The following is a 22,514-nucleotide window of genomic DNA, read 5'->3' on the forward strand; positions in this document are numbered from 1 at the left end:
ACATGGAGAGGTTGCTGCCCACCCCCCGAGATGTAAGCGCAGTCACATGACCGCCTGTGTCCTATTGATTCCTCAAATCGTGTAATAATACTGCCAGCTGCAACATTGAACATTTGAGTAGCAGAACGTACTATGATGCCACCACGAATATCTCGCCCAGCGCGGAGTATTTATTCGCTCTTTTTACCGGTAAAAAAATACGGTTTTCTTATTTATTGTTATTTATTGGGAAGTGTTCTCTCAAAGCTTGCACATATATTGCTGCGCGTTTCTAAAAGGTTTCGGTATGGAACGAACATTTGCGTTATATAATATCGTTTTTTGTACTTCACTTGCTTTAATGTTGTGAGCTGAGCTTTTTTGTGATCGTCAATCCCACAAGCCCTTGCGATTTTCACAGCGGCATGATTCAACAAATCGGCTCTTTGGAACAGAAATTTCCAAAAATGATTCAGGGATTCTTTTACGTCATGACGCAATTGCGTCATACGTACTTCCAGCGTAGCATATTATGCTCTAACACATTTATTAAGTTTTTTATAAAGTGTTATTTTATGTGTCCTAGTGAAGTTTGTTGCAGCCTTGATTTAGATTCAGAAGAATTTATTTTTATAGAATAGATATTCACAGAAGGCAACACTATCAAGCTGAAATAACCGATTTCATAATCTTTTTTGTAACTTTTGTGGTGTTTGGCAAAAAGTAATTTTTCACTTAATCCGGATCCCTTTTGAATGTGTGACTTGAGGTTTTGTTTTGAGGAGCTGACTCGAGCTGACATTCGTTCTGTCGGTTCAGTAGGATGTGATTGTGAACCGGTTCAACTGATTCATTGAAAAGATCCGACTCATACGAGCAATTCATTTACCGCACTTGGATAAAGAAAATCTACGGTTGGTTAATGATCTGAGATCATATATCTCGAAACAAGACCACAAGACCACGTATTAAAATGACTTTATTATGGCGAGTGGCGAAATGCTGGAACATTTAGTGGATTGTTGTTTTTGTGCCACGCTTACCCATGAATCATTTTGATTAATAATTGTCCTTTTAATTGTGATTTTTAAATGCAGTCTATTTAGGCCTACATCAATTTGCAATATTGCAAATAAATGCTGTTTTTTACATGATGAAATCAAATAATCAGAGCATTATCAACATTACCATAATCAGCTGTGACTGGGCTTTTATTATTATCATCGGTTTTTATTATTATTATTCCATAAGTGCCATATGGACATTTTTGTCCTTGTAAACTGACGTCCTCTCATCAACAGATAGGCCACCAGACTAGTTAGTGTAGCCTAATGTGGTTGGTAACCTTCAAATGAAACCAAATAGTTCCATCTAGTGGTGAAAGTGATGCTGTGTTTATTTGCATAAATTACATTTTATGGGTTGCAGGGTAATACTGTCTGCAGTTAGGTCTAGTATATATATATATATATATATATATATATATATATATATATATATATATATATATATATATATATATAATTTTTTGTGTGTTTGTGTGTTTTAGACCAATTGTGACACATTAATCTATTATTTATATCTTGCAAATATTTTAGTTCATTAAGATACATTTAACGCAACATATATGTAAAGTATACTTTGATTTGCAAGATTTTTCAAATAATTAATTCCACTTACTTTTATAACCTAGCATTTCTCTTTTGACATTCAACTACATTTCATGAATTAGCCATTATGATGACGTAAACGACAGCATGAGAAATCCACCTTGCCCGTCCTGCTTTTTGCTGGACTGTTTACAAAACTGACAGTGCCTTTGAGGTCTTATCCTTACTTTTAGGCTTTGCTGTCTGGGTCACACTATCCTGAACTATTATATCTTTAAACACATCCCTCAATATTATCCCAATATGATAACTCGCAGAAAAGCACGCACATCGCCTCATCTGCATGCATGCATTGTTCACTTGTTGGTTTTTCCATCCACGTGAAACCACAAGCACCAAAGCGCATCTGTTCTTTCTAATTCACAGAACAATACAGGTTTTTAGGGGGTTTTCAGGGATGTTGTTCTCCTTCAGTGCCATTGAATGCAGGCATGAACAGTGTTTGCCATGTAATTAACACTATTTAAATTTTATTGAGGCTTTTCCTATTATCCATGGCATGACATGCTTGTTTGTGGGCTTTACAGGAACTTCCATTCTGCCATTGTTTGCTGGGTGAGAGATGTGAAATTAACAGCGGATATCATTGAAAAGTGGCAAGTAATTTCATCACGCTTACTGTCCTCAGAAATTCTTAATTCTTCTCCCAATTATACATCTGCACCAAGCACTTTACATTGATGGACAGAGTTGTGTGTACCTTCTTCGCTGTGATATTTAAGCTTTTAGGTAGTTTTAAGCTTTCACTTCATGCCTTTTTTTACAGAAGCTGTCAGCAATATATAAACTCCTTATTTCATAATTGTGTGCAGTCCTTTGTATGGCACTAATTGGGGTTTTGTGACCATTTTTATAGTCATTTTATTTACACACACACACACACACACACACACACACACACACACACACACACACACACACACACACACACACACACACACACACACACACACACACACACACACACACACACACACACACACACACAGACACACACACACCAAAAAACTGTGTTTTAACGTTTTATGAGGACTTTCCATAGACATACAAATTTTCATACTGTTCAAACTGTACATTCTATATCTCCTAACCTTAATCCTACAACCCTTACAGGAAACATTCTGCATTTTTACATATTCAAAAACACACTTATGATTTATAAACTGTTTTTCTCATGGGGACAACATTTTTCCCTATACATGGTCGAAAATCACTATCTTTGTAGGTCCCATTATGTAGGGTTTACCAGGTCCACACACACACACACACACACACACACACACACACACACACACACACACACACACACACACACACGAAGAAGATGACGGTGAATAAAAATATGTTGATCTTTCATCTTTCTGCAGAACCAACCAGTGTTTTATGTAGTGCCTATGATGTCTTAAATTAATCTGTATTATAATGTAAACAGATTTGTAACTGGAGATCTGTTGACAGCTTTAGGCTGTAGTGTCCATTACCAGGAACTTCATTATTCATCAAAATAAATAAAAATAAAATAAAATAAAAACTCCCCTTATCTGGACTGTTGGCTGGTTTTATAGGAGTTTTGTGCACTATTTAGCTGGTCAGAATGGGAGACCAGTTAAATTAGCCAACTGTTTGTTTTTTATCACCATTTTCCTATGACATAAAGCAACTGCAGGAGAAAACAATAAGGAGCCATTTACAAGTTATTTTTACCCCACATCTAATGAAATACCGATGACACTTCACATTTAATCTGTCTTGGGGAGCATAATAGCCCGTGGCTGAGATAATGACAGGTTAGCTCAACATGACATTCTGTTTTTTTATTTTATATCAAGTTGCCTAACCCATCAAGATACTGACGCAGAACCCCTGGGAGGGGGCATTAAACTTTCAGCGGAACACCCTCACGAACCATCCAGACATTGGCACGACAATTTCTCTCTATAGCGCAGGAAATTATCGCGTCATTTTCTTACACTTTCTAAGTGGTCGTCGTCACGGGAGTATATAAATGAACTGATTATCCAAATGCACCATTACAGGGGCCTCTACTAGCAATAACTGTACGAGTAGTTACAGGAGTAGCCTACTGATCAAGGAAGGTGAAGGGACTTGAGTCTTAAATGGGCGTTATGTGCCTCGTATGGAGATACAGATTAGTGGTGTCCATGATTCTGGTTGTTATACTCTGTGGTGTCTATGCATCAGACGCACAACCAATTGGAAAAGTTTATCCACGCGGAAATCACTGGGCTGTTGGTGAGTGAAAATCTTATTTTTAATTTTCCCAAACCAAAAACAACAATAAATTTGGGTCATATATAGCTATAGCCTAGGCTATACTCGGTTTTGGAGCCGAGTAAATGCATTTAAATTGATGTAACATTACATAACGCAGCAGTTATCCTGCATATTTAAAAAATCCAAAACAAGCTACTTTGTATTTACATTTGTTACTTTTTTAAATAGAAAATTCTATTAAATGCGTAGAGTCACTGTTGTGCTTAAATACTGAATGTTGAGAATTGAAGTCAAAGTCTTATATGTAGCAAGAAGTGTATTTTTTTTAATACAAATAAGTAGTAAGATGTGTACAATAACAGGCTGTTATCAAATATAAGATATTAAATTAAAACATAAATTCAATAAAATTGTAAAATATCAATTTTAAAGTGGAATAAATAAATGATAATAAGTAATTTTTTTGAAACAAATATGCTGATCTAGAGGACCTATAATGTAACCTCTAGAATTTTTGATCTCCAAAAAAACATATACGCAAAATTGGTTCTGGATAAAAAGATTTGTTGCTGAACGGAGCTGCATGCAAACCATTGAAAAACTGAAGAAATGCTTTAAGAGTTTACAGTAAATTAAATCAGTATAACTATAGGCAATGATAACAATATAAACCACTTGATTAAACACACCAGTGGAAGTTTATTAAGTGCATGTATTATGTATATCTGGAGTGATTGCAAAACGCTCAAGTGTCACAAGAGCTTTGAGACTGATGAGTGAAAGTGGATCCATGGGGTGTAAAGAGCAGACTAACACCTGTATCTTAACTGGATGAAAATAGGAGGTGTGCAACTGGCTTTTTGTATGTTTGTGTGATGAATTTGCTAAGATAAGAAGGTATAATATGATGTGTTCTTTTGATTCTGTTTTTGAGTCTGAATTCGTTCTGTTGAGATGTATTCTGTGCTACTGAACTCGTGTTGTATTCAACAATATCCCATGAAGTCTATCTTGACATGATGAATGGAAGTAATAATGGATTATTTTGGCTCAAATTACATTTTGTTTGCACATTAATACCAGACTAGATTCAATATGTGTGTTTTCAAGATAAACATAATCTGCATTGTTTGCTTTTTGCTTGTGTAATGGAGGCCATCTAGTAGGTGTGTGTAAACCTCACTCCCCCAGCCTCAGGAGGCGCACTAGCGACTGACACTAGAGGCTGTGGTTTTTAGTGTCCTCAGTAGTGCACCCACCTCCTATGACAGTGACTCTGGTTTGAATCCCGCTCTGAGCTGTAAGAGTCGGACCAGTCACATTGGTGCCGTGACCCGGATGGGAGTGAGGTTTAGGGGGGTGAGTGTAACAGAGGCCAGTTAGTAAAAGAGCTGTTCAAGTAAAACTCGCTTCCCCGGCCTCAAGAAGCACACTAGCGACTGACTCTAGAGGCTGTGGTTTTTAGTGTCCTCAGTAGTGCGCCCACCTCCTATGACGGTGACTCTGGTTTGAATCCCGCTCTGAGCTGTAAGATTCGGACCAGTCACATTGGTGCCGTGACCCGGATGGGAGTGAGGTTTAGGGGGGTGAGTGTAACAGAGGCCAGTTAGTAAAAGAGCTGTTCAAGTAAAACTCGCTTCCCCGGCCTCAAGAAGCACACTAGCGACTGACACTAGAGGCTGTGGTTTTTAGTGTCCTCAGTAGTGCGCTCGCCTCCTATGACGGTGACTCTGGTTTGAATCCCGCTCTGAGCTGTAAGAGTCGGACCAGTCACATTGGTGCCGTGACCCGGATGGAAGTGAGGCGAGTGTAACAGAGGCCAGCTAGTAAAAGAGCTGTTCAAGTATATCTCACTCCCCTGGCCTCAAGAGGAGCACTAGCAACTGATGCTGGCTGCAGTCTTTAACGTCCTTGTTAGTGCACCCACCTCCCATGCATGTGACACTGGTTCGATCTCTGCTCAGAGTGGGTAGGAATAGGACCAGTCACACTTGCAACCACATGAAATCCATATACGTTTAGTCATATTTATATTAAGAGCATGCATTTTACTTAAAATCAGAGCAACAATCAGCCTATAATGACCTATATTTGTTTTAGGGCACTTAATGGGCAAGAAAAGCACAGATGAGCAGGTCAGACCAGAGGAATCAGAAGGTGATGATAAGACCTCAGACCAGGATCTGCGGCTGGAAAGATTCAACAAGCATCTGCCCCCACTCCTGTATGCGCTCATGAGAGGACGGACAGGAGCGGAGAGCACGCAGGATGGCACAGAGGAGGTCGATGCTCCGAAACTGCTCGAGCGCATGCTGACCAGGAGACGTCAGTGGGAGGAAGATCACGAGAGAGACAGACAAGTCAAACTGGTGAGAACATAAGAACTAAATCCTTAACAAGATCATTATGTTCATGCATAAATGCGTGCAAAACGCATGTAAAGTGCATAAGGTTCTGATCTAATAGTACTTTTTATATCACATAATGTGTCTGCAATAATGAACAAACATTATTATTATTATTAACCTGTTAACTCTCATGCATAGAAATGGTTTTCACAGCATGAATTTCAAGCGTTTAAGCTTCGATTGATGAATTTATGATGATTACTAAAATATGTGATAGGGAAAGAAAGCAATAAAAAAAGTGTCCCGCTACCAGGACAGTTAACAGGATAGAGTTTTTATTTGACAAAATAATGATGATCACTGTTGGGTTTTATGCATTTCTAAGTAATTCATTACTGTAATTTAATTACTTTTCCCTTGAAAAAGTAAAGCAAAGGAATACTTAAAAATGTTGTGTAATTTAATTGGTTACTTCTGATGTAATTGCATTAAATATTGAATAGATTATAGAACAATAGTGGATTTATCAACAAAATTGACGTCTAATGTTAAAAATAATGCAATAGAGAGTAATTAGTTGTATAGTAATTTAATTACACTATTGAAGATGTAATTAGTAGCTAGTAAATTATTACTTTGTTTTTTGTCCTTTGTTTCTTCTATACTGTAAGAATGTTTATTTTTGTATATATTTCACATACAGATTGAGGACTTCTTGTTAAAGGCTTTGAGAATGCAGGATGACAACCAAAGCTGAGGACAAACTGGACGAAAGACTGTGGTTTGAAGTTCACTTGTCAACTGGCTCTTTCAAATACAAATCACTTTATTCCACAACATAAATAAGCATGTTATATTTTTGTATGTCACTATCTCAATGAAATACACATAAACAGTGTCATCATTCTGTATATTTAATGCTATTATTTTATAAATGAATTCATCTTCTTGGTAACTGACACCATATAAGCTTTGTAGTCATAGTTCATCTGAATAATATATAATACATTTTAACTTGTTGGGCTATCTGCGGTTTATAAAAATGACAGTGTGTATTATGTATATATAAATACATTGCTTTCCATTCATTATGATTAAACAGTAAATGCGCAAGTATGTGTCACAGAAGAGTAAAAAAAACTGAATTTCTCATTCTGAAAGTAAATGTATTATTGGTTATGATTGATCTATTGAGGTGACTGGCCATAAACGGCCTATTAGTCAAGCATTCACTTAACAGAGGCAGGCAGGTGACAGGAAAGCTCTTCACCGCACACCAATGACCATCTGAATAACTAAATCACAACCTCTGCATTGTCTGTGAGAACTGGCAGGAAATTGTCGACGCTCTCAGCTGTCTGTGCGCAATAATGGCTCCAATTATTCACACCAGTGTTTCTAACAATGAAAAATGTCAATTGGAGCCACTTTCATTTGGTTAAATTCATCTAGTTCACAGGGATGTGCGCTTTTCTCATTTGTCACAGATGAGCGACCACTAATAGAAATTCAGCATCAATCAGAATCTAATGCATCATTGATAAAGTTACTGCAAAAATCCCAAATGTTAGATTTGGTGATGACAGTCGTGATGTGTGTTTATGCAGACGTACATGTTTGGTACGGGTGTCTTGAATATGGTAATGCGAACAACTATACTGACTATATAAATTTGTGAAATTTTGCTTAACTGTAGGATATATGTGTCTATATGTACCTCTTGAGAGGGATTTTAGAACAAACCTCTATTTTATTTTAAAGGTTTACACATCTTAGTGTGTCGAGAAATAATTATCTACATCATACAACTTTATAATACATGCTTTATTTGAATTTTACATCGTATAAATTACAAAAATTACAACTATGAGTTGTATTTGAAGAGTGTATAACTCCTGATTATAATCAAAATAAAAAAAGTTGAATGAAGGTGGGAAATAGAACAGAACCTAAAAATTCACCACAAATTTAAAAATGAGATTTTAAGCAGTGCTGGGCAGATTGCTTACAAATTGTAGTCAGTTACTGATTCCAAATTACATGAAAAAAACAAACAAAAAACTAGTAACGTAATCTACTACATCGCACATTTAGGTAAATATAATCTGACTACTGTTTAATTACTTTTAGATTACTTTTGAGGAAAAAAAAAAAATCCATTCCTTGTTATCAACAACATGTAGTGCATTAAACTGCAGGGGTTCGTAAAGGGATAGTTCACCCAAAAATGAAAATTCTGCCATCATTTACTCACCCTCATGTTTTTCCAAACCTGCATGAGTTTTGAAGAATGCTGTTAACCAGACAGTTGACGGCACCCATTGACTTCCATAGTATTTTTCCTGAGTATAAAAAACAACAAAACATAATATAATATAATTACAAGTACTTAATTTTGGAATCTGATTACGTAATCCAGATTACATGTATTCAGTTACTACCCAGCATGGATTGTAAGGACATTAGTCTATTACAACAGTGTGGGCGGAGAAGAATGTTCCAAACGCAACCACTAGATGGCGGCATAATGAAGGAGAAGCGCCACAGTGAGCGAATATTGATATATCATTTCTTTCCCTTGTTTCACTTGTCGTGTCTCCCAAAATGCCTGATAAACAGAAGTTCTGGTGTCCTCTACAGTGGACATGTCTGAAAGCAATGCCCTGTTTTGTATAACAGAAAGCTTAAACCCCATACATTTTCCTGAGATGTTGTTGATTTAAGACAAACAATTTGAAAATTAGTCAAATTTAAACGATAATTACAGAATATTATCATTTTCCATAAGAGTGCTAAATTTGATCACTAAGGTAATGTCAGTCATTTTTAAAGACCAAGGAGAAGTTATTGTCATGGTGAAACCTCCAATACATTTGTATCTCTGAAGCCCTGGATGTGCTCTTTACAGGACATCCAGACTTAAAACTGTGACATGTGTGGTGTCAGAGAAATTCACTAAAATAGAATGTACACTAGAGAGGACAAAAGTCTATTCCTGGGTCCCAGGAGGATATAATAAACAATTAATTACAAATATAGGATTATATGATATATATACCCTAAATATGCAATGATAGTTTATTGCCTGTAGAAATTAAAATTAATTTAGAATAAATATGCAATAGAAAATTGACACAAGTTTAGTATAGTCATATATTATGACAATCTCAACAATTAAAAAAAGCATTAAGAACTGTTGGAGACAGATTGCATTTTATATTTTTATGAGCTTGTTTTTATTATAAAATACAAAATTCATCTGTACAGTGAAAACATACAACAAAACGTCATGGAAATTGGCCAGCTGCTTTGTACAATACAATGAACAAACCCTATAGCACTGATTGGCTATTTTAAAAGGGACAAATGTGATTATGTGAAATTAAATGCATGCATTTATAATGCAAACATTATATGATTGATATTTATTTCTATATTTAAATGCTTTTTTTGGTCCAAAAAATGGTTGAATTATGTGCGAATTAGCAGGGAAGCTTTATTGAACTCTTGATAAAAAAGAAATCAAAGAAAGAAAGAAAAAAACAGTAATGTACAATGAACAACTCGGGGGAAGTTTATGAATGACAAACAGATGTGAAAACCACTTTCAGGACCAAACAGAGTGTGATTTGGAAAGTTAAAGGAGATGCAAACAAGTCTCTGAGTGTCTCAGTCAGTCCAGCATCATTCTCAGTCTACCACGTCTTCCCTATAGACTGGATGTGTTCCTTAGCTTTCATTCTTAGCGAGGCGATACTTGTGTTTCGTGGGTCTGCCTCTTCTAGTGAAAATTTATCCATAAACCCCGAGCACTGATAAGCCGGTGGAGGGGGGCACACCGCCCCGATATGGGGCAGAGGGTGGTTGAACGTGGATGAGCTGAGGAACTGTGGAGGGGTGTAGCTGGCTGGAACACCCTGCTGAGGGGTGATGAAGCTGGGCAGGGACTGCAGAGGAGAGCCGGAGGAAGAGATGGGTCCGGTAAGCCAGGGCTCCAGTGGCAGACCGCTACCCAGAGACAGTGGCCCTGATCTGGGGATGGACAGCATGGAGGACTCCTGCAGCTTGATGGAGCTCACCTCCAGTTTCTCTTGACGTCGCCACTTTGCACGGCGGTTTTGGAACCACACCTAAAATGTGACATAAGAAAGGATTTAGACATTGCACATATTGAAAATTCACATTGTGAGGGAAGATTAGATGCTCTTAATATGTAAAAACCCTTCAAATACACAAACATTTTTTAAAAAAAATGGTGACCTAAAAATGGTAACATCTAAATTAACTGCTTTTAAGAAAAATATTATATAACATGACTTAACCAACCTATAGCCTATACATCAGTTTAAAACTTTTTATGGGTTAACCAGAAATAGCTATTTAATTAAGGTAACAATATACAGTGTACACTTGCAAAAATGGATTCATATGTTTCCATACTTGATGTTTATTTGATGATTAAATTGTGGGCTATATATATATATATCAATTTTTTATGGTCGAATCATAATTTACTTGACTTGTTCTTTGAAACCCGATTACATTTGACACCTTTCCCCCCCTGATAAAGGTTACTTAAAAATTATTTTCTAATATTTACTCATTTTAAATCAGAACATAAAATTCCAATGAAATCAAAGAGAAGGCCAGATTTTCTCTGGTACAACACAAGAAAAAATGACTGATGTGAAAACTCTTATTTTTGCTGAACTTTTTCAAATTTTACTTATATATATATATATATTATAAAAAATAACAAAACAAAAATACCTCAATTTTAAATAAATAAATGCGTAGTTATACTATCCTATTTTATTTGAGTTTGTATTATTATAATATATATATATATATATTAAACGTTATTAAAAATATATAGATATAAATATTTGTTATTATAATTTTTTTAAACTTTTATATTAAAAATTACATTTATAATTTTTTTTAAGGAACTTTTTTTTTTTTTTTTATGTTTTTAATATATATTTTTTAAGTAGGCTAACTAAAGAAACCAATGATGAACATGTCAAAAGAAAGGTCACATAAATAAGGTGAAATCCTATTTCTAATATGTGTCATTATCTTATTCTCATAATACAGAGCTCATGAAGCCCGTCATCTGTGCTGCGCACGCGCTGTGCTCACCTGTACTCGAACCTCTGGCAGGTTCACTTTGAGCGCGAGCTCCTCTCTGCTGTACACGTCAGGGTAATGCGACTTCTCAAACGCCCTCTCGAGCTCGTGCAGCTGAAATGTGGTGAACGTGGTCCGGTTCCGCCGGTGCTTTTTCTTGGGATTTTCATCATCCGATAGTTTACCGCCATCCGCATCTGGATCCGGACTGACCATGACAGCAGATCTACACACACCTGTGGGGAAATAATGTAAAGTTTTCCTTGAGAAGGTGTGACGTGTTCATATTCTAGTTAAAAATCAGGCAATTTAATTATTTACCTTTTTTAACTACATGTGAATAAAAATAAAATAAAATAAAAGTCATTAAACTTTTATTGGTATATATTCCGTATAGGCTAACATTGTCATTTATGTAACTATATTTTATAGCCCATAATTCTTTAAATAATGTAACTTTCTTTCTTTCTTTCTTTCTTTCTTTCTTTCTTTCTTTCTTTCTTTCTTTCTTTCTTTCTTTCAATTTCATTCAATTTTAACGTCTGTTTCATTTACAATTTAAATATAGCCTATAAATCTTAACACGCCTAAAACTTTTCAATAAACCTTTCAATGTATATTAATAGCCCATTTAAATGTGCATCAGATGTACATGTAGATTATTAATAACTTGAAAATGTAAGTTATTTTGCTATAAAGTGCTGCCAAAATGGCCAGTTTTAAACCGTGAAAATGAAACTTTACGCATCCGTTTACTCACCATCAAAGTTCTTGGAGTTCTTAGAGTCCTTTTTCGGGGACAGCAAGAGCTCAGTGTCTTTGACGGGCTTTCCTGATCCATAGGAAAACGCCGGGTGGAACAAATTCTCTCCTTTAAATCCCAAAATGGATTCAATGCTGTGGATCCTCGTTTGGGATCCAGGACTGCGAACCAAGCGTGCGGATGGGGAGAGGCGCTCTTCCATGTCTTGGGACTGGGATCCAACAAGCTTCATCGAACGTTCTGATGTGAAAAAACAAACAAACAAAAAACAAAGTATGGAAAGCTCAGCTATATTTCCTATTCAATACACTCAGCAGCAGCACACCAATTTCCAATAGTCCAGACTGTCCCAGCAGAAGCAAGTCATGCAACTTTCTCCAGTAGTGGTCCTGCACACACTGAGGATGCAGTGGCCCCCAGGGGCCTTATATGGATTCCCCTCGACCGGGATTCTATTGTGTGAGTGACATCCCCTTCGACACGTCAAGAAACGTCAGATTGGCCGGAGTGAGGGATGTAGTATTGTCCCTGAGAAGAGCATTTAACTCCTCCCAGAGATTCTTCTGCATAATGGCAGCTTTATAAACCGCCTTACATAAATCTTAAATAATCTTTTCCCACTCCAGATGTCTTGACCATGATGGCCTGTAGAAATGAGAGGAACTGGGGCTGGATTACATCTTTAAGGCCGAAACAGATCATAATTACAAGATCTCTGCACGCGCAAAATAACATTAAAAACGTCAGTTTACAAAAATTCTCCTTGGTAACCACGTGCACCGAAATAGTTGTTTATTAGGCACCAACGTCATAACACAGTTTAGGCTAAAAGAGATTCAATGTAAGTTTATCATGTGAAAATCACAGCTGTAAAAGCGGAAAGCCTCTGTTTAGAGATTTCTATATTTGTTTCTAATTTTATTTGATTGATGTTTTGAATTCAAACGATCCCTTTATACAATATTTAAAATGAAGGAGTAGACCTATTCTTTGTACATGAAGAAATTATAATAATAATGGAATTTGTATTAATAAAAAAAATATAAAACAAAGAGTTACATATTTAAAAATGGGTCTAAATAGCCTTAAATAATAATAATAAAATAAAAATAAAACAAAGAGCAGATATTTAAAAATGTAAAACTTTCTGAACTTTCAAAAACTCTGGCTTTCTTGGAAGATTGTACTGTAAAGGCGATAATATTCTATCATATAAAAATAAAATAGTAACAAAAATAACAAAGTTGGCTATTCATACAAGTTCTAGAAGAAAATGTAAACGTTATTTAAAGTCTGTTTGTGAACTGCAAAATATTGAAATCCTTTAGACCTGAATGGAATATGCCTACTCAGAATAGCCTGAAAATGTGATAAATTGGTAGGATTTAACTATTATATCTAATTGAACTATCATAAGTTTTGGTGATCAAACATTTAAGAAGCCTAATTACCAGTCTAAACCTATAAAACACCGCCAAGAACTCCTTTACGCCTACACTTCGAGCATGGAGTGGTTTCGGCCATTAGGAGATTTTGTTACATGAACAAAACGCGATCTCAAGCAGCAAGCGCGCGACCCCTGAGAGCTGGCCTACAATTGAGGTGCAGTTAATTGGAAGAATTTGCAAACTTCCTCAATATTGAATGGATACGTGTAATTAGCTCCGAACAAAGATTGACAGCAGTCTGATAATCCGCAGGACACACGCTGGTTTGAGGGGATTACACACTTTCCCCCCTCTATCCAAAACAGCCCAAATCCTTTCAACCGCTTGGCTTTTCCCTAATTACAACAGATAATGTTGGTATTCCGAGATTTATTCAAAGATACACACACACACACACACACACACACGAAAAACCAAACACCGCAACATACAAGAACGTGTTAATGAAAAAAAAAAAAAAAAAATCTATCCATCTATCTATACTTTCATATTATTTTCTGATAAGGATTTTAATATAATAATATTTACAGAAAAGGGAAAAGTATATATTTTTAAGTAGGCAATTTTTAAGTATGTTTTTTATACCTGTTTGGTTTGTCTTTATCTTATTATAAATGTCATGACAATTTTTCAAAGTGCAAATTTCCACTAATATTTGGTCATATAATGCGAAGAGACAAGATTACTGTAATATGTCTACTGAAGGAATTTAACTCGTTTTAGACCTTGTAATCCTATTATCAGGTAATCTTAAAACTCCAAATACATGCTCTTTTTTAATAACCACGAACTTAGAATCATTTAATATTTATTTTCTCCCATCTTGTCATCTGGTATTTCGAAATAAACCAACATTTTTCAGGCCCTTTTCATTGGATTTGGCTGTTTTCTTGGGCATATTTGCAAGTGTGAATGTTATGGTCAAGAAAATCTCAGAGACAATGACTTATTTTGATCACAAATGCACAGTTTGTCAATCGTCTGTTTTATTCATCGGTTTAATCCGTTTACACATTTGGAAAAATGTGACAAATCAAATCAGACAATTGATCATATTCATGCCTATTTACCTCACATTACATAAGTAACTTAATACATAAGTCTAAAGAATCCTAATAAACATTACAATTTCATATGTGCCAATGCTAGATGGTCTGCTGTCAAGAAAAGAAGAAATAACAGCATCACATTCACCTCAACCCTTGTGCAAAAAAGCAGGAGGGAGAATTAAACAGAGCTTCTCCTCCGCCTCTGGTTCAAGTCATTATATGTGAGTTAGATATATTTACAGGTAAATATTGCAACATATGCACCAAAAAAAAAAGGGAAAGAAAAAAGACACTACAACATAATTTATTAACAAAACATACAAAAGAAAAAAAAGTCGAAACAGCAAAATATGGGGCCAAGCAAATGACATTCAGAGAGGCTGAAAAGCTGATCAGATGTTGCAGCTTTGGAAATTAAAAACTTGGGTGACTGTCTTCAAATGAAACTTTGGTAACCCTTTACAACAAGGTCTCATTTGATTTTAGATTTTTCTCATTTTTGATTTTAAAAATGTATTCGTAAATGTTGGAATTAAGGTTAACTTAGATGAATAAATGATGTAGACGTATTTTCTCAGTTCATTTTAAGGGGATAGTTCACCCAAAAATGTTAATTCTATTATTATTACTCACCCTCATGTCATTACAAACCCATATGACTATCATGCATCTTTGGAACACAAATAAAGATATTTCTGATGAAATATGAGCTATTTCTGTCCCTCCATAGACAGCCACACAACTACCACTTCACGACACTTCAAGAAGTTCATAAAGAGGCTTTTATTCACATTTAAACATAGATCAGCGACCATAAACAGAAGCTCAACTGAACCTACTGATCAATGTTTAAATGTGAATAAAAGCCTATTTACGACATGAGAGTGTAATTAATGACATCATTTTCATTGTTGAGTGAACTATCCCTTTAACAAATGAAACCTTATTGTAAAGCGTCACCGAAACTTGAACAGCAATAAATCAATGCGGAGGGAAAATTAAGATACTGTTTTAATTTTATGATTTTTTTCAAAAGAAACCAGGGCTGTGTTTCTCAAAAGCATTGTGAGCTAAGATGATCATAGAGACCTTTGCTGGCAATCGGAGAATTACGATGCTTTTGGGAAACGCAGACCTGGATTGTAAATGTGTGAACTTGCTAAATCATTACATGACAGAACACTTCTCCTCAGCCTTGGACTTCATCTCTGTCAGTGTAGCGCTGGCTTTCTCTTTTATCTGATCCATGTCCATGTTCTGTAAGTTCTGCATCTGCCCCAGGATGGAGTCCTTCTCCTCCTCCTCTGTGGCGTCCTCATCCACCATCTTCAGCAGCTCCTCGGGAACATCCACATCATCTCCTGCCATCTGGAGCATGTTATCGTCCTGCTCACTCTGAGGGGGAATACACACAGGGAGTCAAACGGGGACAGAAGTCATGTTGTTTCTTTTTAGGAAACATTTACATTAGTGTTTTTTGAATCTCGACCCGCCTTACATTGGCTCAACCAAAGAATTTCAAGATTTGTCTGTTATACACAATTATAATGAATACATTTAAAACAAATAAAGGTTCCAAAAGAAGGTTTTCACATAAAAGCCATTTTTGTGCCATAGAAGAACCTTTCAGTGGACAGTTCCTTAAAAGAGCCATTTTCTTCTTAGTGTAAAGAACATTTTGTGCAATGGAAAGGTTCCATGGATGTTAAAGGTTCTTCATGGAACCTTAGATGTAAAGAGCCTTTATTTTTAACCCTCTGGTGCTCCTTACATTTAAAAATTACTGATATTATTAATATACTATATTTTAGTTTGATAATGTTTTTATTTAATATTTTGTATTTTTAGGGGATTTTATGGTATTAAATTATATTTATGCAGTAGTTAATATTCCATTTATTACCAGTGATGTGAACCACTTTTCGAGCAGAGACCTGAAAATGTAACTTAAACTGCTATAAATCTTGACGGCTTTGGAACACAAACTTAAGACACTTGGCAGATTACTGATGAAGTAAAAAAAAAAAAGTGGTTACAGACGTTTAAGCACACACACAATTTTTTAAAAATTTTTTTATGAAATATATATTTTCCAAAACAATTTTACTGTCTAAAACTGTGAGAAAAATCAAAGCCATAAATCTTAAAAAGGTTATGTTCCAAATTTTAGGTTGATATCTCAAAAAATGTGCTTTTGGTAAGATTTTGTGTGGGTGCAGTACAAAAAGTTTCCACTAGATGAAATTAGTTTCCCATTCTTTTCCCATTCCCAGGAGTACAATTTATCATTTTTACTATTTCAAATCATGTCCATGATTTTTTTTTTTGTGCATTCACATAGCAAGTGCCAAAAACTTTCCAAAGTTTCGTAGCATTCTGATGAAGTAAAACATTCTAAAAAATTAAAAACGAATGACAAGAATGACTAAAGAGAGGAGTGTATCAAACATTTTAGACTCATCTTAATTGTTAGCCTTTTTGCATTAATGCATCCCATATTGAAGAATTAGGAGAGAAAATGAAGCTCTAAAAAGACAAACAGATGTTGTGGAAAGCCAATATTGTTGGAGGCTTGCGCAGACCTCAGTTCACTCTCTTAATCTGGTTAGCTTATTTATTGGAAGTGCCGAGAGCTCAGAGCCACACAAAGCATCCATATGGGAGAAAATACATGTGTGTATGTGCATGTGTGTGAGCCAAGTGCAAATTAGGAATTCTAGAGATTAATTATTTTTAACCCAATAAATATTTGTTACGGTCAGTTACTATAAAATTCATGTCACACTGGAGGACTATTTATGTGCACTGTAAAATGCTATTAGGTTATTCTAAATGCTGAAAACTTGGTGACCAGCATCTAAAACATAGACTTTCTATTTTGCATACAGTTCAAAAGTTTGAGATCAGTTTTAATTTATTTATTTTAACAGTAAAGACATTTATAATGTTACAAAATATTTTAAATAAATGCTGTTCTTTAGAACTTTCTATTCATCAAATAATTCTCAACAAAAATAAATAAATCACAGTTCCCACAAAAAATATTGCGCAGCACATCTGTTCTGAACATTGATAATAAAAATAAATGTTTCTTGATTGGCAAATCAGCATATTATAATGATTTCTGAAGGATCATGTGACTGAAGAATGCGAGTCATGATGTAATGATGCTGAAAATTCAGCTTTGCATCACAGGAATAAATTACATTTTAAAATATATTCAAATAGAAAACAGTTATTTTAAACTGTAATAATATTTCACAATTTTTTTTTGTATATTTTTGATTAAATAAATGCAGCCTTGATGAGTAGAAGACTTTTCAAAGACAATCTCAAAACTGTAGTGTACATAAATAATCTTACAAACTGATGATGAAAAAAGTTAAAATCAGTTGTCAACTGAAAACCGACTTAGTATTTGAGAAAGGAGGGGGGAGCAAAGTGACTTACTTTAGGAAGCCGGTATTTTTCTCGTAGACAAACCCTCAGAGTCGCCCTCTCTGCTTTCTTGTGCAAGAAATCTGCATCTCGTTCCATTCTGTGGAAATGTTTTAAAAACACATTATCACGTGCCAAGAAGAACATAGAATTTTTATTTATTTTATTAATACACTATGTAATACAGTGGATACTAATCTTGTGATTTTCATGTTAAAAAACATACCATCGGTAAACATGTATAATTCACTGGAAAACATGCTTTTCACAAACAGTTTGTTTAAAAATCTGTGCGTGACAGAACACTGTAGGGTAGAATGAAATGACCCCTGGGGTTTAGCTTTACAGCTTAACTCTAGATAAAGAGCTTCAGGATGCTTATGGCATTGTTCAGGCAGTGCGACGACTACACTTGAAGCAAAGCTAGTTTACCAGCAACAACTAGATAATAAAATCCTTTGGATGTTTGATCTGAAACTACACACAGATCTTCAGATGTTTAGATGTAATCTCACAGCAAACATGTGTGTTTATTGTATGAATCATCTGTTTTTAACCTGGTAATATTTCTACTTAAGTGAGCCTGCTGATGCTAGTTGTTATCTCATCTCACTTGAACATGAATAATATCAAATCTTAGGATTAAACTGGCAATAGTTGTTTTTTGCTGTACAATTTGATCCGTATGATTTGAAAATCTCCTTATTGTCCCAATACAAAAAGCAACAGCCTTAATAAACTGAAATATAAATATTGTAAATACAGAACCACATACAGTGTATATAGTGTTAAATAGGAGTTTCACAAAATGAGTAAAAAATAAGTCGATTTTTTTTTTTTTTAAGATAACTCCAACTTCAATTGTTACACTTCAACAGTGAAATAGCCATAAATAAATATCAGCTATGTCTTTTTAATAAAAAGCAAAAAAAAAGTAAGTAACGAAGAAAGATTTGAAATATGCAGAGGTTTCATAATTCTCCAATACTTTCAATACTCCCTTGCTACCATGATTGTTTCTAAAAATAGCATTATCCAGCTCAACAAGGCCAGGATAACCCACGCTAAGCTCTGCTCTCAGGACTGATTAGCAGCTAGCATCTGACGCTTGCTCTCTGATACCAACATGGAGTCGGTTCGTCTTTAATGGTTGACATTCTCATCTTCTTCACACCCCGAGATAGTTCAGGTGCAGGTCTTAGCATGAGTACATCACTATGGAGAATAACAGATTTATGAGCTTGCATCACTGCTCATGTTGCTCCATGCATGTTAAGCTGCACTTTGCAATAGAAATAAATGCAGCTTTTCATTTAAACAGCCTAAAAGTGTTTCTGTAATGCATCAACACCTGGAAGAATGGATGGAAGAAGGATCCAGAACAGATGTCATTGGGATAAATCATACATTAATCCCACTAAGAACCAAACAATCTCCAAAAAAGATAAAAAACTAACTTAAAAACATAATATATAAGATGCCATATGCATGTTTTTCCCCCAACTTATTTTGTCAAGGTCATTAAATGATAAATATGCAAGGACAAATAGGGCCAGAGAGGCCCGAACTTTACTTACTTTTCCTCCACTACTTGTTTCTGGTACTCCTCATATTCTTCTCTAGTCATGCCGGCGGCCGCTGCGGGGTCCTTGGGGGTCTCCTCCTCAGCCTTTGCCTCTCCTCCTCCAAGTCCCATTCCCTTCAGTGGGTTCCCAACCATACTTTTGATTAAAAACGCCATTATTTACCCCGTTGGAGTCTCTAGCTTGACGTCCAATTGTGATTCCTTGAACTCTTTTGGTTAAACTCCTTATAGTTTCCAGTAGAGACGTCCCTCAGATGGATTGTTGGTGGTCTAATTGGAGCTAGGCTAACCGACCTGCCTGTCTGTTATCAAGGACACACTGTTGACTAGAAATGGCGGCCAGGGGGACCAAAAAAAAAAAAAAAACGTTTATGGTGCAGCCATAATCTGGATTAAGACACGGCCGTCTACTCTGAGAGGCAGATGGCTGTGTGCTTTCTCTTTTCCACACAATAAAAGTGAAAGAACCCAATGCATTTATCAATCATAAGCTGTAACTAGAGGAAAAAAATATCAGTAGTAGTCACCGATCAGAGAGAAAACTATGAATTTTGTGTTTTGGAGATTAGGTTGGCGTCCGCCATTGACGTCACATTTGTTGTATCCACCCACTGACTGCTAATCACATTACTTAATGAGGGACTGACCAATGCAGCTAGTTCCCAGATTTTCCATTTATACCCCTTCTGAGCCCAAAGAAGCACAGCTACAGGATTACAAACCTGTTCATCTGTTTCACAGGATGTGGATGAAGACGAGGAGCTGCAAATTTATACACCACATTTCCTAGCAAACATCCAGGAAGTGGTTCATCCGTTCTTCAATACTTGTCTGTTGAGATGTTTCAAGAAAAACAGATAATGGTTATTAAACATGACATTAAATACCATAAAAAATAAATAAAAAAAGACTTACCATGGATTTATGGTGGTTAAGGTCATCATCCAATGTGACCAAACTGGTCTTCAGTGTTCTAGCTGGTCTTCCAGACTGGCCAAGATGGTCTTCGGGTGGTCTAGTTCTTCAGAGATGGTGTTCAGCTAATTTAGCTGAGCTGATCTTCCAGACTGACTAGCTAACAAACTTTTTTTAAAATCTTTTAAACTTGACCAACCTGGTGTCAGGTAAGATAAGCACACAACTTCAAACTGTTCAGCTGTTAAATTTTGCACGGTTTAAACAAAGAATAGCTAATTTCAGGCATTCAATTCGCCAAGTAGCATATTAGCATGTAGCATAGCATTCACACATGGAGCAGCATGAACTGAAAAGAACTACTGAAAGGTCTCGTTTAATTTTATCATATGCAGTTGACAAGTACATCAGGTCAATTTATGTTGCAGTTTGCTTACAAAACAACTCTTGAATGTTGTGCTTTCATTTTGTGAGTTAAATATCTCTTAAAGCTCTGACACATTGATTGTCCTGTGTAAAAACAGCTTAACCGTCTAAGGTGGTGTAGGCTACCTCAGACTGATTTAAGCTGTTTCTACCATAAGACAAGCATAACTTGTTAGATTTTGCATGGTTTAAACAAGAAATAGCTCAGTTATCATCTATTGAGACAATACACAGTAAGCATCATCGATTCATTGAACTCCCATAACCTTTGTAAATTAACTCAACAGTTATTGATCCTTTGTCCTAAAAACGACTATTGCGCTTTCATTTTGTAAGGTGATTAAATCCCTTCCAAGCTTTGACACAATGATTGTCCTGTGGTAAAGGTGGGATACCTACGAACTTATTTTATTATTCACAGTTGATGAATTCAAAGAATCAGGTCAATTCATGTTGCATTTCGATTATTGTCCCTCTTTTGTGGGACAATATTCAAACTGCAACATGAATTGACCTGATACACAAAACAACTAAACAAATTGTTTGAGGCGATTATCTCCTATTAAAGCTCTGACACAGTCACAACTGAAGCTGAGATTGCCTGTCCAAGGTGAAGACACTTAAAACAACAAGGACACCATTGTGTCCCCACAGTCCAATAACTGTTCCATTATGAGTCTATTGGAAGCATAAACAAGGTGAAAACAAATTATTCCTGAAGGAAAGGTCATTTAAAGAGTGGATTGTTGTGCACAAAGGTCTTAACATTTTAGTTTTCATGAGGTGACAATACGGTTGCCATGGAAGACAACTACTATTCATACAGGAAGTTTGAAGGTAAAATGCAAACATAACCTGAACATCACTTAGCACTAATAATAAATTAATCCAAAGTGTCCTAAACTAACTAGGTGAACTTAAAATGTATTGGAGACCATTTGAATTTGTTGCCAATTGAGACCGCTTGTGCTCCTATAGGTCCAGTGAGCTTGTGCTGGATTGAATGCACAGCATGGTGGGATGGAGTGACAGATGTGCTAAACGTACACGCCATCTCTCCATGTAATCCCCTGAAAAGAGAGAGGAGGGGGTGGGGAAGAGAGCGAGAGTACGTGATCATCTGAAGCGTAGAGCAGTGATCGAGAGCGGAGAGAGACAGAGGGAGGGAACGGCTGGATTATCAGCACTAAGAATCATTGGCATATCCCCGTGCAATTCTCGAATGTCACAAAAGGACGCTAGTAAAGAGGACGCTGAAAGCCTGTATCATCCACTTCCTGAGCATAATTATTTATTAATATTGCATAACATTTTAAAAAGCAATTACGCAAACACTAACTTTCTATATAACATCTGCTGGCTAGTCGGGATACAAAAACAAAAAACAATGATTTGATAGCACCACAAAAAATAAATAAAGCTAATAATAAAATAAAATAATATAATAATAAATCAAATTAAATAAAAAAATATAATATTAATAAAATAAATATAACATAATATAAAAAAACATAAAATCAAAAAATAA

The 22,514-nt window shown here is 35.7% G+C and overlaps 3 protein-coding genes across 4 annotated transcripts; 1 reads left to right on the forward strand and 2 right to left on the reverse strand.

The window, feature by feature from the left end:
• The first annotated feature begins 66 nt into the window (after positions 1–66).
• On the forward strand, positions 67–7,345 carry grp (gastrin-releasing peptide). Of its 2 annotated transcripts, none has more exons than XM_082140979.1 (3): positions 67–189; positions 5,985–6,253; positions 6,936–7,345. In XM_082140979.1, the coding sequence occupies exons 2-3, from the start codon at positions 5,993–5,995 to the stop codon at positions 6,987–6,989; spliced, it is 315 nt and encodes a 104-aa protein (XP_081997105.1). In that variant the 5' UTR covers positions 67–189; positions 5,985–5,992; the 3' UTR covers positions 6,990–7,345. The 2 variants fall into 2 exon arrangements, with proteins under 2 accessions (XP_081997105.1, XP_081997104.1); XM_082140978.1 differs by lacking the exon at positions 67–189 and adding an exon at positions 3,192–3,902.
• A 2,582-nt stretch (positions 7,346–9,927) lies between these two features.
• On the reverse strand, positions 9,928–12,357 carry rx3 (retinal homeobox gene 3; the record flags this gene model as incomplete). The annotated part of the gene is made up of 3 exons (XM_082141534.1): positions 9,928–10,362; positions 11,375–11,598; positions 12,123–12,357. 3 exons carry the CDS (start codon positions 12,355–12,357, stop codon positions 9,928–9,930), a joined length of 894 nt encoding a protein of 297 aa, XP_081997660.1.
• Positions 12,358–14,341: 1,984 nt separating this feature from the next.
• Positions 14,342–22,491, reverse strand: cplx4a (complexin 4a). The gene is made up of 3 exons (XM_082139996.1): positions 19,638–22,491; positions 18,073–18,160; positions 14,342–16,017 (listed from the first exon to the last, which is right to left on the reverse strand). Exons 1-3 carry the CDS (start codon positions 19,799–19,801, stop codon positions 15,790–15,792), a joined length of 480 nt encoding a protein of 159 aa, XP_081996122.1. The 5' UTR covers positions 19,802–22,491; the 3' UTR covers positions 14,342–15,789.
• Positions 22,492–22,514: the final 23 nt, after the last annotated feature.

The sequence above is a fragment of the Leuciscus leuciscus genome, assembly GCF_965113295.1.
Source record: "Leuciscus leuciscus genome assembly, chromosome: 16".
Classification (NCBI taxonomy): domain Eukaryota; kingdom Metazoa; phylum Chordata; class Actinopteri; order Cypriniformes; family Leuciscidae; genus Leuciscus; species Leuciscus leuciscus.

Coding starts and splice junctions, on each gene's coding strand:
- cplx4a (XM_082139996.1), bottom strand. CDS start 19,801: ATGGCGTTTTTAATCAAAAGTATGGTTGGGAACCCACTGAAGGGAATG. Junction 18,161..19,637: donor AAACAAGTAGTGGAGGAAAA/GTAAGTAAAGTT, acceptor ACATTTCCACAG/AATGGAACGAGATGCAGATT. Junction 16,018..18,072: donor AAAAATACCGGCTTCCTAAA/GTAAGTCACTTT, acceptor ATTCCCCCTCAG/AGTGAGCAGGACGATAACAT.
- grp (XM_082140978.1), top strand. CDS start 3,767: ATGGGCGTTATGTGCCTCGTATGGAGATACAGATTAGTGGTGTCCATG. Junction 3,903..5,984: donor CGGAAATCACTGGGCTGTTG/GTGAGTGAAAAT, acceptor TATTTGTTTTAG/GGCACTTAATGGGCAAGAAA. Junction 6,254..6,935: donor GAGACAGACAAGTCAAACTG/GTGAGAACATAA, acceptor TTTCACATACAG/ATTGAGGACTTCTTGTTAAA.